The following is an 18,240-nucleotide window of genomic DNA, read 5'->3' as shown; positions in this document are numbered from 1 at the left end:
AGTTGGGGGCTGAAGGTGACGGCTAGTGGCGTTCTGTTATTTTCTTTGTTGGGCCTGTCCTGTAGTAGGTGACTTCTGGGTACTCTTCTGGCTCTGTCAATCTGTTTTTTCACTTCAGCAGGTGGGTATTGTAGTTGTAAGAACACTTGATAGAGATCTTGTAGGTGTGTCTCTGTCTGAGGGATTGGAGCAAATGCAGTTGCATCTTAGAGCTTGGCTGTAGATAATGGATCATGTGGTGTGTCCCGGATGAAAGCTGGAGGCATGTAGGTAAATATAGCGGTCAGTAGGTTTCCGATATAGGGTGGTGTTTATGTGACCATCGCTTATTAGCACAGTAGTGTCCAGGAAATGGACCGCTTGTGTGGATTGGTCTACACAAGCGGTCCATTTCCTGGACACTACTGTGCTAATTAATTAACTAGCCTCATACTCCACCTTTTCACGTTCTCTGTATGTGTATATCTCTTCTTACTATATGTTCCATTCTATGCATCCGATGAAGTGGGCTGTAGCCCACGAAAGTTTATGATCAAATAAATTTGTTAGTCTCTAAGGCGCCACAAGTACTCCTGTTCTTTTAGCAACCTAGTCACACTGAACAGGAAGGGCTTTTACCTTGTGTTTGATGTCCGAATATGTAGTCCCATACTTTTGTTCCAGGTATCGGTAGTTGTAATTGGGAAATGGAGACGGTGCTGGATAATTCCCAGACTTCCATAGTTTCCACAGGTTTAGTCCAGCGATTCCCAGCAGAACAAGTGCGCCAGTCACATAGATACCTATTTCCCACCCGTGTGGACTCCTTATAACTAGAAGAGAGGAGAGTTATTGTCAGGAGTGGGGTCCAGGGGCAGAAATATTAAACCTCATGTTTCAGAGCTTAAACCAATCTCTCAGTGATGAGGATGAGAACTAATGTGTGGCAGATTAACCCGCATCTGCCTGCCGCAGGGTTTCTTACACCTTCCTCTGCAGCATCTGGTGCTGGCCACAGTCAGAGCCAGGATACTGGACCAGAAGGACCTTGGGTCTGATCCAGTCTGGCAATTCCTGGACAATCTATCTAGTGATAGCATTTAACTTCAGAGCAATAGTGCCAGGCTTTTACTGGGGAACGCTGCTAAGTAAACTCATAAAGAGGATTAGGTATCATCATTAAGTGAATCACAAGGGTATCTGAAGTTACATTAACCAAGGGTTTTCAATCCTCATGCTTCACAGCATAGACTGATCACCAGCCAGGGCCAGGAAGGAATGCCCATCCCCGAATTATGGGGAAAAAGGGGGACTTAGTTCAGTCTTCTTCTGAAGCATGTGGCATTGGCCTATGTCAGAAACAGGACACCAGACAAGATGGATGATTCATCTGCTCCTGTAAAATGGCAGCTCCTGTGTAATTGTTTCCCACCGAAGAGCTGTGATGGAAATCGCAATCATCATTTCACTCACTATGAACTAATTTGTGCGTGGTTGCTTTCATATATTTCAGCCCCCACACATATACACAAAGTAAGCCAGATCCTCAGCTAGTATAAAGTGTCAGAGCTCCATCAAAGTCAATGGAACTATGACAATTTACCTCAATAGATGATTTTACACATATATAAAGTGTACAGAACATACTCTCTGGGTGTATGAAATACATTGTCCTTTCTACAAGGCCAGTTCCCAATGAGTTGGTGACGCCAAATGAATTTGGGAGAAAGCTTCCTATGCCTATCTGGCTATACAGAGAAAAATCTGCATTCTTCACTGTCAACTTAAGAGAATGCAGGCGCTCCAGCATGGCACATTTCACAATTGTTGCTGCATTGTGCCAGCATCCATCACATAAAATAGTTAAATCTACAGCCATCATCCAGCATGCAACAAGACATGAAATCCTTGTCACGCAAGGCCACCATGAGATCTGTGCCTCCAGCAGTGAAAATAGAAGGCTGGCCTTCTCTCGAATAGCAGACCCTGTTCTTATGACAACATTCTGGCCCATTGGCGTCATTTCTTAAAAACTATACAACTGAGACTTCGTCTTAGACTGTGAATATCATATTTGAGCAGAACAACAGTCTACCTACATCCATGCCCTGTCTCTGACAACGGTCAGTGACGGATGTGTCAGAGGAAGCCATAATACCTATAAAATTGATCTAATTGTGATAGAGTGGGGAGAGAAGGAGAGTTTTTCCTGATCATGGCTGGTGATCTACCTGGGCTGTGAAGCATGAGGTATGCTGTGGTCACTCCTCTTCACACTGACCTGTACTGTCTCATCATTACCTTGTACTTCCCTTTGTCTCTTCATTTGTACTTAGACTGTCAACTCTTTGGGACACCCAGGGACCATCTTTTTGTTCTGCTTGTACAGTGCCAAGCTCAATGAGACCCTGATCTCGGTTTGGGGTGCCTAGATTCTACTGCAGTACAAAAATAGATGGATTGATAGATGGATTAGATGAAGATGGAGTGCCCTTTTGATTTTTATCCTAGTGGGTGTATTATGTATTATTTTTCTTGTGTAGCACTTGGGAACCCTAATCCTGGACCAAGATGCCATTGTGACAGGTACTGTACAAACACAGAACAAAGACAATCCATGCCCCAATTACAATCTAAGTATTGCAAATTCTATTCTGTATATGGCCCCCATACTTAGAGCATCTCAAAGTATCAATGAATTATTCTCAACACCCCTTAATTCTCTGTTGTGAGGACATGACAGGTGTAAACCCTTAATTCTCCAATTCCTGGCTTACTTCACTTTGGAGGGAACACATTCCAAACCACTGGTACGCACCTACAGTCTTAACTTCACTTTAAGGTTTTTCTGGGGGGGGAAATAATCCCATTTTGCAAAGGTTTCCAATTTAGTAGCTCCAGGAATGCCCTGCAAAAGTGAGTTCTACAGGCGTATACACTGTGTTAAGAGTACTTCCACACGGACCTCTCAGAACTGGTCACTGTACCTGTCCCATCTGACACCCAGAAAGGCAGCTGTTCTCTGTTCTCCAGATCGGAGAATTACAGCTCAAATCAATCCCAAACAACATCCCCTAGTGCTTGTTTAGAGGTACTCACCACTGATGCGGTATTCAGCTATATTACTGTCCATGTCCAACTCTATTACTCTCAGCTAGAGAGACTGCCTGAAACGTACAAACAAAAGTAGTCAGGAGAGGAGAAGCACACAGAGAAGAAAGGTATTTGATCTCTCACGCAAGAGCATTTCCAATCAGTCACTGGATTTAAATTCTGCCCTGTGACAGATGACCACAGTGGAAAACTAGGGCTTCTGCCACAGGGCGTGCATAGGGAAGGGCCTTGGTGAGCATCAGAGAGATGTGCTTGGAAGGGTTACCGAGAAAAGGTTGGCCATTTCTCCCTCTCCTCAGCCACATAGACTCTCCCTGGCCTGCTGCCCTGCATGTGAGGTGCTGGTTCAGAGACTGGGTGGAGGACAGGAGAAGGAGGGAGACACTGGAATCCTGCCTAAGAGGACAGGCAGAGGGTCAGCCCATGACAGACCTGGTGGTGGAGGTATCTGCCCCAGACTGCTGTCAGTTTCACAGCTCAGCTGGCTGGCACTTTCTTCAAATGTCCAGCACGCCAGGGGCTTTACCAAAACCAGGGCTGATCCCTGCACACAGGGACTGGCCCTGCCAACAAGGACACTACCTGATTTCAGGGGCATGGCACTCTATATGTGACCAACATAGGGATGGGCTCAAACCAAACCCTGGAGTCAGACATCCCCTTCTCCCTGCAACTTTCTGGGTGGTAGGAATCCAAACCCAGACCTCAGTCTGAACACTGGACTAAACCCAGACTCTGTATATGAAACCTACATGTTCTAGAGCTCCAGCCCCAGACCTCAATTTCTCTTTAATGCAGGAAGGGGGAGAGAGAGCACTAGCATTAGCAGAGAGAGGGTCTGGGCACTGTGGCTCTTTACTCAGAGCCTGCTCAATTGCAGCGGTGGCTGCTGCTGGACTCCAAGGCCTGGGTTTGACTTTCGGTCACGCAGCCCAGAGAGGGACTGGAGAGAGCTGCTTTTCACTTGACATTATAAGTGATGCACAATAGATACGTGGGAATATGCCTGTGACTATTTATAGGCCTCACCCACTTCCACGCCCCTCCCCATCCCTGCCAAAAAAAAAGGTTTTTTCGATGAAATTTTTTTTTCCACACCATAACGAAATGTAATTTTGGTCAACATGTTTTTCTTTTCAATTAAAATAGTTGTGGCTTCTGTTTTGGTGGGGAGAAAAAAAATCCCACTTCGACTCCTCTCCTTCCCTTTCCACAACAATAATTTCCCCTTTTTCACCACTGAGGGGGAAAAAAATATGGGGAGGAGAGGAAAAGAAAGGAATAAATGGAGAAGATGGGTCCCCCCCCACCAAAATATTATTAAACAATTTAAATTAAATTTAAAAAATGGTTTCTTTCAATATTTTCCTATGAAATATACTCACCTTTTTTCAATCACCTCTGATTATTTATATAGGGCTAGTACCATCCAGCGCCCCTCTCAACTCATATATTACCCCTATTACTTCTCCATTCACATGCACACAACTCCAGACGGCCCCACACATCTTGGGAATAACAGGCCGCCTTAGTCAGACCACGAGGCTACATTCCCCTCCTCCTGCTGACCCTGACTGGGGTCTGCACACAGTGCTATATAGTGCTATTTGCCACAGCCCATTGTAAGGGCCAAGGGGTAGACACCACCCCAGGGGCATCTGGCCATAGAGAGAGACTCTTCCTCCTGAGGCTCCCCTGTTTCACTAGGGAGTGTCATTTGGGTCACTCCTTTATGGGGTACAGCATAACCCCTCCCCCCATGCCCAGCCAACTCCATTGGCTAATCATAGTGGGGGCACAGTCCCTGCCCAATCTCTCCCCACCCACGTGGCACGCAGTCCCTGCATTGCTCCAAGCACCTGGAGCTAGTGTTGCGAGGATAAATACCTTAAAAGGTACGACATTTCTCGGGTACTACCATAACAGGAACGATCTAAATACCCAAGACAGCTAGGATTGGACTGGAAACTACATGAGCACAGGGCATCCAACCCTTAGCATGGGTTTTAGCCTGGTGGGAAATTCCATGAGAATAGCATCCCAGGGGGCATTCCAGACCTTCCCCTCCTGCAGCGCTGCATGACATGCAGGTGGTCTCCTGGGGAAAGTCTTGATCAAAACCTGCCTCGTGTCTTGGTCAAAGTCCAGCAATAGAGTTCATTGATTGCTCAGTTCAACCTTGCTAAACTACTGCGCTATAAACTGCCAACCAGATTCTGATTTATCAGTCATTGCTGAGGTCTCCTTTCTGTGTGGAAGAAGAATTACAGCTCCCTTCCAGATGATGGATGTTTTGGCAGAATTTGGCCCATTTCTCTAGGATTTGGCCTCCAAATGTCTTTGAGAGGGCAATGGCTCTGCTGCCTTTCACAGGGGATCTCCACACTCCATCATCTTCCCCGCTTTCCCCACCTCTCTGGCTGATGGAAAGGTGACGGGTACATTCACTCTGCTGGCGCTAGGTGTGCTTGTCATGGTTCTCTTCCTGTTGGGAGGCCTAAAATTTAGATCACTCTTCCACAGACAGTCAGGAAGGAGGGACTTGTGCTTAAGTCACTGGTCTGGGACCCAAGAGCCCAGCCCTCCTGCAGACTCCCTGGGTGACCTCAGACAAGTGACAATCTCTGGGTCTCAGTTCCTCAACTGTAATGTGGGGATAATAATACTTCCTTTGCCTGTGTCTGTTCAGACTGTAAGCTCTTCGGAGCAGGGGCTGTCTCTGCCTAACTACATGTACAGCACCTAACACGGTGAGGCTTTGCTCTGTGGGGCCTCTAAGCACCACCGTAATTCTACTAACAGCCAGCCATTGGGCTGTTTTCACCATGTGAAGAAAGAGCAATTGTTTGGACTTGTTGAACCCAGCTGGTGAAGTGAGCCCTACCCCCTAGTCCTTTTAAATCTCTCTTTGAACGGACTCCTCCACATCAGAGCCCACAGGAGGCTTATTTTCCCCAGACTTTTCACCCCACCCCCACCCCTTTTCCACTCTGTTTTTAAGCATACATGCCTGTTGCACTGTTCAGCTTCCTCTCTCACTGCATCTCATATTTCACCATTGTTTGGCTCCTTGCTAAGTCTAGGTGGTTCTGTTTTGGAGAATAGACAGCTTGCCAATTCAATAGGGGATCAGTGTTTTTCCTAAATCACTCCAATGTATCGATTCTGCCATACCCAGTCAATCTATTCTTGCAGCAGGGGCTGTTTATTACCTCTGTGGCCGGGAGGAATTTTCCAACATGGTGCCTGGCTAATTTGCCGGGCGCACTCTAAATTCATTGCCTCTGCTACATTTAGGTAGAATCTTCGCAATGCCATATGTTTTTAAGGTGCTTTATCCAACACAGCTATGCAAAAAGACCCTTGCCAATACACTCACAGTACAAGGCCTATTGCAGATCATTAGAAGATGCCAATAGACAAAACCCCAAAGTTTTTAGTTTATACGCAGGGAGAACATTCCCTTAAAACCTCTGCATAAGAATGCCGACTCCATGACCCTCCTCAGGGCAGACTGTGGGCTCCTGAGATAGCTAGCAGGGGTGGATTTGGCCTGGTATGTTCCCTCTGCCATTGCACAATGCCATTCTACTTGGCAGAGTAAAGTCCCTCTTGAACTGGGGTTGCTAATTAATTGTTAATTTTACATGGGTGCTTGGTTGCTCAGGTAGATTCTTTCCATTGCCAGTGTTCAGCTACAGTGCTCGGGAAAGGCTTGCGTCTTCCAGCACTGGTGTTCTGTTGTGTTATTCGTCTCACTGCATCAGAAAAGATTAAACTAGACAATGAGGAAAATTCACAGAATGATTAGCCTGTCAGACACTATCCACAGCCCAGGATGCTTTGCGTAGTCATCCTTCTACAGCTGGGCCAGGGGGCTTTCACAGAGTCACATACGCACATTAAACTCTTCCAAGCACAGAGATGTCAGTGCTAGGAAGCACTGCTAGAATATCAAGTGGATGGAATTAAATCTCCAGTTGCACCAGGGTTAAAGTAAAGACTTGTCTGGCATCCCCAGAGGACCGTGTCTACAGGTGGGCTGTAAATTCAAAGCTACTCTGAAGAATAAGCAGCCTCTCAAAGGGAAAACATACATGAAGAGCTGGAAAAAAAAACTGCTGTCACTTGAACACTTGACAAATCTCCCTGCCACCAGTGCCAAGTCATAACGCTATGCACCTTGGATGCATGGGATAAGCAGGAGTCAAACTTAGCACGACTCACAGTACAATGCGCCCGTGCAGTAACTAAGACTGACACAGACTGCTTCTGGGGCCCTGGGTAAACTACTCTGCCTCCGTTTTTTCATCTGTAAAATGGGGATTTAGCTAAGTATTGTAATCTCCATTTTACGAACGGTAAATCTGCAGCAGGGAGAGGGGTAACTGATTGGCCCCAAGTCAGAGAGAGTCAGTGTCAAAGGGGGAGCAGAATTCAGGAGTTTGTGGCTTCCAGTGCCGTGCTCAGACCAAGAGAGATCATGTCTGTCTCAAAATCAATGCTTTGGGTCTGGACTGTCCTCATGTTATGGTAACAGCAGTCACGCTGGAGTGAGTACAACCATTGCGGCTGCTGCCTGGAAGCCTCTCCCTAGGCTGCCTGCTGGATATACCTGTGTAACACCAACAGACCCTGGTTGCCGGCGAGCAGGATTGAACCGGGGACCTCTGGAGCTTAATGCATGAGCCTCTACTGCATAAGCTAAAAGCCACCTGGCTGTTAGCTAAGACCACAGAGCAAACTCATTCATCTCTATCTCTTCTAAGTGGTCTCGGTGCCTCTAGATGGGACAGTACACCACACCCAGGTATGTGGGTTACACCTGCACATCCAATCGGAAAGACAGAAATTCAACAAAACCCCATGGAATGAGTCTCTGACAAAGAACACATGCTAGCAGGATAAACACCTGGCTCCTCTTTCCAATTAAGATTTCAGCTTGGCAATCAGCTTCCAACTCAGCAAGTGGCTCCTACAACGGCAAGCTGTCAAGGTGACAGATTCCCTTTGGTAAAAGTCAAGATGAGGCAGAGTCTTTTCCACCCCTACCCTAAAACCTTGGCTGGTTGTTAAAGGGTTTACATTGCAACAGAATCATAAGTGCTAAACAGCAGTGGGAGTGAGGCAAGTCTGGCGGGCATACACCTGAAGGCGAAAGACTGGTAGCAGTGTTCCAACACCCCACCCCGGAGCTCGTCCTGTAGAACTTGGCCCTATGCTGTCCTGGGCAAAGCAGGCAGATCTGTGCGCAGCGGACAGACGTGGGCTAGATACTTAGGTGAGACTGTGCTAAACTCATTTCACTTGTGACCTGATTTGAAACTCAGTCTACTGAAAACGGAGCATAGCATAAAGCTAGGATGCTGGCATACTGTTCTGCTTAGTACAGCCCTTAGCTACAATTCAGAGGGAACATTTTAATGCCACACGTCGCAGGGGTGGAACATTTTCCATTACACTTTTTTTTTTTTAAGCCTTTTTTCCTAAACTAGATTTTTGTGTTCCCTCAAAATTTTTCCATGTTTTTAAAGGAAAAATCAGAGTTCTCAGTGAAAATTTCCATCCAAAAACTTGGAAATTCCTGCAACATTTTTTGAAAAACCCCCAACGTCTTTCCTCTCTTTTGAACTTTTTCACTGAAATTCTCACCCAACCAGCTGTAAGCCTAAGGCTAGAAGTTTAGCAGGTTTCAAATACATCTCCAGATTCACTTTGGAGTTTCATGTAGGAACTGGATTATTTTTGTGTGGTCCTGGCTGCATAAATGTTGGACTTCAATGCATGGGCAAAAGATGCTAAGGGGGAGGGGGGAGAATTTCTGGGGAACTTGAGCATTTTGTATTAATTACACCCCTTTCCCTTGAGCACTTCACTGAGTCACTTTGTGGCTTTCCAGCTGTCCCCTTCAAATCCCATCCTTTGAGCCCAGGGATTATGGAGGAGAGGAGCCTACAGGGCCAGCTACTTTTCCATGCCCTGCAGTGAATACAGGATTGTCCTTACTGAACAGACAGCCTGGAGATTTAAGGGCCAAACCCTCCAGCTAGCATAAATAGCTCCATCAACTTCAGCTACATTGATTCACTGTGGCAACAGATCCAACCCCCCGGATTTGAATAACTCTGACTCTCCCTTGGGCATTTCAATGAAATGCCCGTTCTGGGGCGCTCAGAGCTGAGTGTGAATTCCTGCTTTCCTTTGGAGCTGGGTGCTGTGGTGCGAGACCTCCCTCGTGGCTTTACTGGTGGGGAAGGAGTTATTGTTAAATCTTTCCATCCCTCTCAACCAGCCCCATTATTTCAACCTGACAGTATGTGTCACCAGCAGTTTCAATAAAGCGCTGGCAGAGCCAGTGGAGGCTGGTGACAATCTAATGAAGACAAGGCGGTTGGAGCCAGATCCTTGTTAGTTTTCTTTATGAGCAGCTGCAGACCGGGGAGCAGCGACAGGCATGGGGAGCGGAGCCAGGGAAATCACATTCTACTTGCAACAGAAATAAATAGCTTGTGCTTTGCAGGAGGAAGAAAACAGCCCCCTGGGAGACATCCTGGCACTAAGGGGCAGTTAAATGTCCCCTCGAGAATGTAGAACATAGACCCCACCAACACGCTTTGACCAGACCAGCTTCCTGAGAACCGTTTTACCCTCAGCGCTGTCCCGCCCATTAGAAGGGGTTTAAACTCTAATACATTGTGCAGGGATATTGTCTTATTATTATTTGTATTGTGGTAGCACCAAGAAGCCAGTCACAGACCAGGACCCCACTGTGCTAGGCACTGTACAAACACAGGACAGAAAGACAGCCCCTGCCCCACAAGCAAAGATTCTGTGTAATGGGCTCTCACTGAACATTCAATCCACCCCTATCCCACAGATCAATCCCACCAACCCACCTACCACCCTAGCTGCCACCTTGCCCACAGGCCCCCAAAACAGTCCTCTGCATCTACCTCCCAATTACTAAACCTTTCTCCAGTTGCCATCCCCCAGACAACCAAGTACTGTGCTCCAGTGGCCTGAGGATAAGAACCTGGCCCTCCTGCACTGTAATCCCCGCTTTGCCATAGGTTCTCTCTGCAGTTTTAGGTGAGTCACTTTATTGCTCGTCCTCAGTTTCCCCACCTGTAAAATGGGAATAATGGCACAGGCGTGTTGTGAGGATAAATACATTAAACACTGTGACATGCTTAGATACTATGGTGATGGGTACCCGATAAATACCACAGACTGAAACACAGAATGCAGGAAATTGCCAGACTGGACTAAAATAACGGTCGCCCTAGTCCATTATCCAGCCTCCAGCAGTGGTCACAGTCACCAGGTGTGCAGAAACCCCCTCCCTGTGCCTGACTATGGGGGAGATATTGGCCTGAGCCCCAGCGGCCGGTTAATTTGTGCCTTTATGGGAATATTTACATACAAAGCTCTCTCCTTTTCTGCCGCTGCCTGATTCATTCAGTCATGCATTCATCTAGTGTTTGTGACCTCGGGAGGGCTTTGGTGGCAGAGAATTGTAGGAAGGAAATCCATGGCACAGAGTGAATCACAGCAGAACAGGAAAGCCTCTAGAGAAGAGGGAACTTCTACTGACACCGAGGGAGCCGAGTACACAAACAGTGAGGTGAAAGCCAGTGGCAGGGTATTGGAAACCAGGGCCGTGTGTGCTATTTGTTCAAGTCTGCCAGAAGGATTCTTTAAATACAAGGGGCCATTCTGCCCTCGCTTGTAGGGATGTAAATGTAGGGTAACTCCACTGATTTCCCCAGCAGGTACTGACTCCCAGCAAGCGCATTCGCTAAAGCCACAAATGTGGATGTATACCTCCCTGACTGACAGCCAGGCAGGTGGAGAACGAGTCCCTGACTAATCCCACTTCATTAGTGCTCAGGACAGAAAGAAGCTGGCAGCCATAAGTGAGCTGATTCCCACCTGTGTTTACACTTTTAAGAAGTAACTGAATCTTGTCCATGAGTATATTGAGATTTCCTGCTACTCCATATACCCAGTGCAAGGTGTAAATAAATAATAGGCTCTATGAGATTCTCACCCAAAAAGGAATCTACAATCAATGCCTATTGACTGTTCAATATGGACAGGCCTGTTTTTGACTTGCAGAAACCATGGTTATTATTCAAGTGTGGTACAAACTCCTAATAAAGGCTCTGGGAAGGTCTGGAAAGAGAGGGTTAGATTCTCAGCTGTTGTAAATCAAGTTAATGGAGCTATGATGATTTTTGGTCCACCCTAAGAGCTGTGGGTGTATTTGAACTGTGTGTGTATATACAACAATTGACCAAGGAAAGAAATCCGCAGAGTTCCTCAGAGCACAGCAGGACAGGTCAGCACTGACTGCTAGCTTACTGGGAAATGTATTTGTTTGTTACATGGCAGTGGTGTATTTGTCCCCGGAATGATCATTATGCCAGGACATACCCACAATGATTTCCAAGATAATGGAGAGGGAAAGAGGCAGGAGTTTCAGCATGTGGATGAGTGGCTAGGCAATGGACAATTCAATGGTAGTAAATGTGCTGGCCTGTTAGTTCTCAATTGATTGGAGCTTCCTATTGATTTCAGATGTAGTGGGGACAGCCCCTGGACGAAAAGAGCACGAGAGAGAAAGTGATTAGATGAGGCCAGGCTGAGGTGCAATGTAACAGCAGAACTGAAGGAAATTTAGAGTTGGAGAAGAAACTATGAAAGAACAGCCCACTTCAGAATCCTTCCCCTCTGAGCACTTGCTGCTGGGAAGGCCCATTGTCAGAGGCCTCACAGGGCGACTCTGCTTTGGCACCAGTGACAGCTTTCGCTCCCCCAGCGGAGAACGTCCGACCTGACCCAGTCTGCTTGATCAGAACCTTCTGAACGAAACCAGGCAAAACTCAGTGGCTTATTGGTTTGGAACCTGAAACATCCAAAGCCACACCCAGGGTGGGAACCCATGCAAATCTAACCTAATCAATCCAGCTTCCACAACCCCTTGTGAGCCAAAACTCCCAAGTTCCAGCCAGCTCTGGTACTTCTGCAACCCTCTAATGGCTGCAGCCAATGAAGACTGTAAAAGCCTTAATATTTCTGTTCCTAACTGGGATTCTCCTTTAGCTGAGGTGGTGGGGGCCTGGGCTTTTGGAGCCGGAGGGTCTAGATTCTAGCCCAGCTGATGACAATGACCTCTGAGAGGACGGCATTGTTACAAAGCCTTGGAACGGAACAGGAGGGAGTGTCATGGGCCAGAAGCGAGGTGCAGCAACAGGGCAGGGTGTGAGACCATGGGCTGGACTAGCAAGGGGACTGTAAGTCAGGACAGAAATGCATTGGCAGAGCTGGGTGGTGCACCCCATGCCCAGCACTACTCACCCATTCCTTTCATATGCCCTAAATTCGCTCCCAAATTTTCAAAGAAACAAGACTACTTGCAGGCGACTTTGCCCAGAACAGCACATACCTGAAATCTCTGCCTTTCAGAGCAACAGAATAGTGCCCACACTGTGCCCCAGGTATGGATTTCAACGGAGCAAACCACGGCCATTCTGGGTGTATCACACCAAGTCATGCTATCAGAGCGAGTCACGGAGATCCACCCGGGAGGGCAGCACTGTTCCAGTGCTCTCTACAGGAATAGCCAAACACCTACTGGATAAGGACACTGAGTGGTAAGAACTCTCAGTGAGAAGTCTCTTTTTAGTGTTGCTCTGGAAAGTGTTGTACAGTCTTATGTTACTGCCTCAGTAGCACAGGACAGCCAGAAAGGCAGCTGAGATACCAATTTTCTTTAGAGTGATTGTTAGTATTGAAATTATATCCCCACTGTGCTGTACAAACACAGAGTGAGAGAGAGGCCCTGTGCCAAAGAGCTCACAGTAATATAACAGTGATGTTACTAAATCTCTGGAAATACCTGGCATCCTCACTGCCTGGCATGCAAGAGGCAATAACTCACCTATGGAGTCCAGAGGACAGGTGGCGCTGAGCCAGGGGTTGGCTGATTCAGGGGCATTCAGGTCCTACCTGAAACTTCAGCCACAAGAGGTATGGCACCTTTCCTGAGGAGCATCCCGCTTTCAGAAATGCTGGTTCAGTCCCACGTGCCAGCAAGCTCTCAGGCTCCAGGCAGAGACTGTAGGGCTGAGATGCCACAGCCAAGGCTGGCTGCTCCTGGGGGCTCTGCCCCAGCTGGAAGCACTGGAGGGAATCTCATGAGACAGCCTCTTCTCAGGAGATTTCCAGCCCGGATTTGAGGACTCACGGGGCTTGAATATACAGCTGCTAAAAGCAGAGGGGAGCTCCCACCTCATTCTGCTCCCTGGACTGGCTGAGCAGTGCTCCCACACAGAACCCCCCTGCTCTCCCTGTGAGAGGCAGGGGGTACCCGGAAGCAACCAGACTCTCACCTGTACGTCCCTTCACCCCAGTAAAGAGGGTTCTTCCTGCCTGAAGGAGAGGGGACCACTTGTCTATCCACTCTCCTTAAAGGGTCCTGCAATGGGTTGCAGATACAGATCAGCAATAACTTAATCTCATCCCTTCCCTCCTCCTTCCATCCGTCTCCCCCCATCAACGCCGCATGCTCCCCCCATTACCTGCCCCCACCCTCCGATTCTGGGAAGGCCATTCAACTCCCAGACACTACCCCAACCTTGCGTTCATAGTCCCAACAGCTGCCCAGCTCACCCCCCCCATTCAGTGCCACTGACTGGGATCCACACTCCAGATCTTCACATGATGTTCTATATACAGGTGCTTTCCCTGCAGCACAGACCTGCTTTCACCAGCTCTCCCCTCTCGATTTCATCCCATACCTCAATTGCTGTTAAAAGACAAGAGCGCAAATGAAAGCAGCAGAATTGGCTAAAGGAGCACCTCCCCATAATGGGGTATCTGCAAGCTAGCAAGTATTTCATGGCTGTACCCTATATTTGTGTACCACCGTCCTGAAAATACTTCCCACATGATTCCTTGAGGAGGTCTTCCTGCAGCCTGGCCCATCACTATCCTCATTTCACTTATGGGGAAACTGAGGCATACACCAGTCAAGTGACTTGCCCAAGTCACCCAGCGGATCAGTGTCAGAGCCAGGTATCCTAACATCCTAGTCTCCTGCCATAATCACTAGGCAACCACCCCCTTATATAACAGGAATTCCCTCTGGGCAGCTGCCAAAGTCACTGCTTCCCATCCTCCTCTTTGATACGAGTTCAGCCCTTTAAGTTTCTCCTTCCCAGCTCAGCTCCCTTCCCTGCAATGCAGTCACAGCCCCATTTCCACACAGCGAATTCTGTCTGAAACTCAGCACTATGGTTTCACTGCAGGATCAACTAGGAAAGAGAAGCCAGGCTCGGGGGGGGGGGGGGGGGGGAGCCCACGTTAGATTTTCTGATGGGTTTATGGTAGCATAACACAGGCCTTGAGTCTCACACAAGGCACCAGCTGCGGAGAGTTTGCTGAGTGGGGAAGCTTTGCTACACAAAGTGCTCGCAGTGTGGATTGGGTGGGGGCCACTGAAGCCAGGGAAGTGATGTAGCCAGGATGGTGGGGGACACACCAATTCAACTGCCTCTGTGGTCTGGGTTCTCACAGTGCAAAGCCCCAGCTGCTGATTGAAGGTGGCCCGCCCCCCAGCAGAAACCACCTGCACACACGTGGGGTGAAACTTCCCCAGTGCCTGGGGCAGCTAGCACCTCCATGCGCTGAAACTAGCGAACGTGGCGGACGTGCATTCGGAAGGGGGAAGAGGAGGAGGCAGAGTAGATGAATGGCAAGTGCCCGAGTCTGGAAGGGCTTTGTGAAGGGGGAGTGACCTGGAGGAGGATTCATGTCACAGCTGTCCCTCCTTGACACTGAGCATCAAACTGATGGCCGGAAGCAGTGCTTAATTTATAATGAAAGAGGTGCCAGAGCTCAAGCAATTTTTTTTTTTTACTTTCATAAGTGACGTGGCAACCCCAGAGGTGCCGGGGCTGAGCCCTGGCAAGCCCTGGCACAAATTAAGCACTGGCTGGAAGTGCACAGGCAAGCACCCCCTGAGGATAGTCCAGCTGTTAACCAGCTCACTAGCCCTACTGTGAGCAACGAGGGGATACTTCCCACTGCCAAAATGGCGTTTCCTTGCCCAAATTCCCTAAGGCAAACACCTGCCACTAGAACTGACCCCCATGTTTTCCTTAGTGGTTCACACCAAGATCTGCATTCCAACATGCACGCAAACAAGATGGCGGTTTCAAGTGTTCCCTCTTGCACAGTGCCCAGGGTTCCATGCATGCAAAGCAGGCCTTGCCCTCTGGGTGTGTTTGCATCCCACCAAGGAAGTTAAATGCAGCAATGTCTGGGAGGGCAATGTGGAGGAGTTAACAGGAGAAGCTGTGGAACAATTTATCTGGGAAGATTTAGGATTTTCCCTCCTTTAAAAAAGGAACCCTGAGACACAAGAGCCAATCAGGTTCAAGAGGAGGCCGGAGGGATTCTCACAGGTGCACAAGGGCTGAAATTCTTACAAAGGTGCAGCCAGCCCTTCTCCGTGAATTGCTGAGCTTGCAGCCATTCCCAAGAGATTCCAAGGTGCAGGCTGGCCTCTTTCATTAGAAAGTCTCTGAAAAATGGACCTGCATTTTTCCCAGCTTCTGCAGGTTGATGGGGCAGTAAAAGGCAGAGAACGTGACCTCCGCGTGTCTGTGTGTAAGACCCAGCCTAGTTCTAGCAGCATGTGTTAGTTACGGACCTAAACCCCCCTTAATCTAGAACACACTGAAACACAGCACGTTCAGAGGGTCAAATCTCAGCCCTGATCCAGCCCCTTCATGAGGCTTTGGCAGCTTACAAGGGGCATAAAGTTGGTTTACCTGACCTCCTGGAGATTGCCCCAGCACCAGGGAAATCTTGGCAGTGTAGATCCGATTTATCTCCACCTCCTTTGTGGCTGTCCCAGCTGGTGAACCAGCCCCTTGATGGTCATTGTAGCCAGAGGCAGTTTCCTGCAGCCTCAAGGCTACTCTAAACTGTGACAGACTGAACCTGCCCCAGAGGAGGGGGATAAATGTGGTGTGAAGCCACCTTTGTCCCCAACTCCAGGCAACTGAGGAACAACCCCTAAGATATTCAAATGTTTCTGAATAGGGAAGAAAGTCATCTCTCCTAGCAAAAAGAAAAGGAGTACTTGTGGCACCTTAGAAACTAACCAATTTATTTGAGCATGAGCTTTCGTGAGCTACAGCTCACTTCATCCGATGGTGCCACAAGTCCTCCTTTTCTTTTTGCGAATACAGACTAACACGGCTGTTACTCTGAAATCTCTCCTAGCAGCATCTCTACAGCACTCACCACCAGGGGCCCTGGATTCCCCCACACAGATGTGGTCATTCACCGGCCATTCAGCATTTCACACGTCCCAGCTCGGGCCCCGGGGCTTCCCACAGGAAGCTGGAGCACTCCGGCTCTCCGCCGGGGAAGAAGCAGCTCAGTGCCAACTGTGAGGGCAAGTATCTAAGCCCCTGATCGCGTTCAACCAGGGAGCGCCACGCTGGAGCGAGCACTGCTCCTCCTCCTCGCCAGAGACCCAGCACCCCGCTACCTCGGGGGTGCACCGACACACAGCACCCGCAGCCCCGTCCCCCAGCACACACACACCCCGATCCGCGCTGGGGTGGGCAGCTGGGAGGGGAGCCCCCGCGTGGCAGCCCGGCCTAAATGCCGCCCTTGGGCCCCGGGCCGGAGCTTGAAACTTCGCAGGAGCCTGAACCGCCGCGAGAAGCGGGGGCTCTGGTTAGTCACGCCCGGCCCTGGGTCTGCAGGGAAAGCCAGTGGCTGCTGGGCAAGGGACTGCACCTGCCTCGGCGCGGTGCAGGCAGCGCGCGGGGGGCCGGGCGCTGCACCAGCCCTTCGCTGCACGCCCCGTCCCCGGGAGCTGCTCTCCCGCCGCATCTCCTTGCACCGTCCCCGGCTGCTCGCCCCTGGACGCTCGGGGGCTCCACCCCGCCCCGCTCGCCTCCCTGCATGAGGCGTCCCGGGGAGCCCGCCCCAGCCGAGCCCCACGCACCGAGCCAGCCAGAGCCGGGAAGCGGGCACCCGCTGGGCCGGCAAACCCGGCGGGAGGTGGGGGGGTCCCCTGGCCGCGGGGAGAAGCCCGCCTGCAGCGCTGCTCCGAGGCCGCCCGCTTACCTCGCCCGGGACTGCGGTGCAGCGCGGACCGCCTGCGAACTCCGCGGCTGGGCTCGGGCGCCTCACGGAGCCGCCCCCCGCGGCCTGGGCAGCCGCCAGCCCCGCGGCATCCCCCGCCGCCGCCGCCCCCTGCCAGAGGCGCGGGCTGCGAGCGTCCGGGAGCTCGGCTCCGGGCTGAGCAGGCACCGCGCCCCCCTGCTCCGTCCACACACGCGCGCCGCGCCGCCGAGCCTCGCCCGCCGCCGCTCCGTGTGTGGCGCTGCCAGCCCCGCGCTCCTCCCGGCCTGCAGGGGCCCGCCCCCGCGTGCCCGCCGGGCTCCCAGCACCGCCCCCGCCCACGCCGGGGCTCTCCGGGGAGGGGAGGCGGCGCGAGCCTCACGCGCCTTCCCTGCAGTCACCCCCTCCGCTGCGAGCCCGGCCTGGGGCACCCTGGCCGCATCCACGCGTGTGCCCCAAACTCCATGCGGGGCTGGGCATTGGAGCCCCTGCGCTGCCTCTTTTGCCAAGCCGGGTGGGGCTGGAGCTGACGTGGGCATGGCTCCCTCACCCCTATAAATCCACCTGTGGACCCAGAGCTGCACGGGCAGCCCTGGAAGATGAAGGACTCTTAAGTCACAGAACAGGTGTGACCCAAGGCAGGCTTCCCTCCCACGCTGCGCACCCCAGCACAGCTCCCCTTACCCTGGAGGGGTCAGGCCTGGGGCTGACAAGATCCTTCAGCCTCCATGGCTTGGCTTACTCAAGGCTTGGCCTTTTTCAGCTGAGATGCTCAGCCACCAAATGGTGCTGCTGGGTCTTTGTAAGCTGGAGACACTGACTGGGAACCGGGCGGAGCCCTCCAGCACCAGGGTGCAGCTCCCTGGTGCAGGCTGGCGAGCAGAAAGTCTTTCAGTCACTAGTGATCTGAGCCAAGTTAGCCCCACTGGCCTAGCCAGGGGAAGCTCCATTGTCTGGGCTCAGTCACTTTCCAGCCTCTCTCAAATGGCTGGACAC

The 18,240-nt window shown here is 50.5% G+C and overlaps 1 protein-coding gene across 3 annotated transcripts in view; it reads right to left on the bottom strand.

Annotated features, from left to right (window-relative positions):
• SYT12 (synaptotagmin 12) overlaps window positions 1-17,375 on the bottom strand; it is a 60,096-nt gene extending 42,721 nt beyond the window's left edge. For 2 of the 3 annotated variants that reach the window (XR_007357264.2, XM_048854558.2), the window contains exons 1-3: window positions 17,248-17,375; window positions 3,079-3,146; window positions 619-812 (exon numbers count right to left, since the gene is read on the bottom strand). Coding sequence is in view for 1 of the 3 variants with exons in the window: in XM_048854558.2 (XP_048710515.1) it covers window positions 619-812; window positions 3,079-3,112 (228 nt within the window). In the remaining 2 variants the exon portion in view is untranslated. Of the gene's footprint in view, window positions 1-618; window positions 813-3,078; window positions 3,147-17,247 lie in introns of those variants that run through there. The other variant, XM_048854559.2, reaches the window with a different exon arrangement.
• Window positions 17,376-18,240: the final 865 nt, after the last annotated feature.

The sequence above is a fragment of the Caretta caretta genome, chromosome 6 (assembly GCF_965140235.1).
Source record: "Caretta caretta isolate rCarCar2 chromosome 6, rCarCar1.hap1, whole genome shotgun sequence".
Classification (NCBI taxonomy): domain Eukaryota; kingdom Metazoa; phylum Chordata; order Testudines; family Cheloniidae; genus Caretta; species Caretta caretta.
Note: the sequence above shows the minus strand (reverse complement) of the source record. Positions and strands in the feature narration are given on the sequence as shown.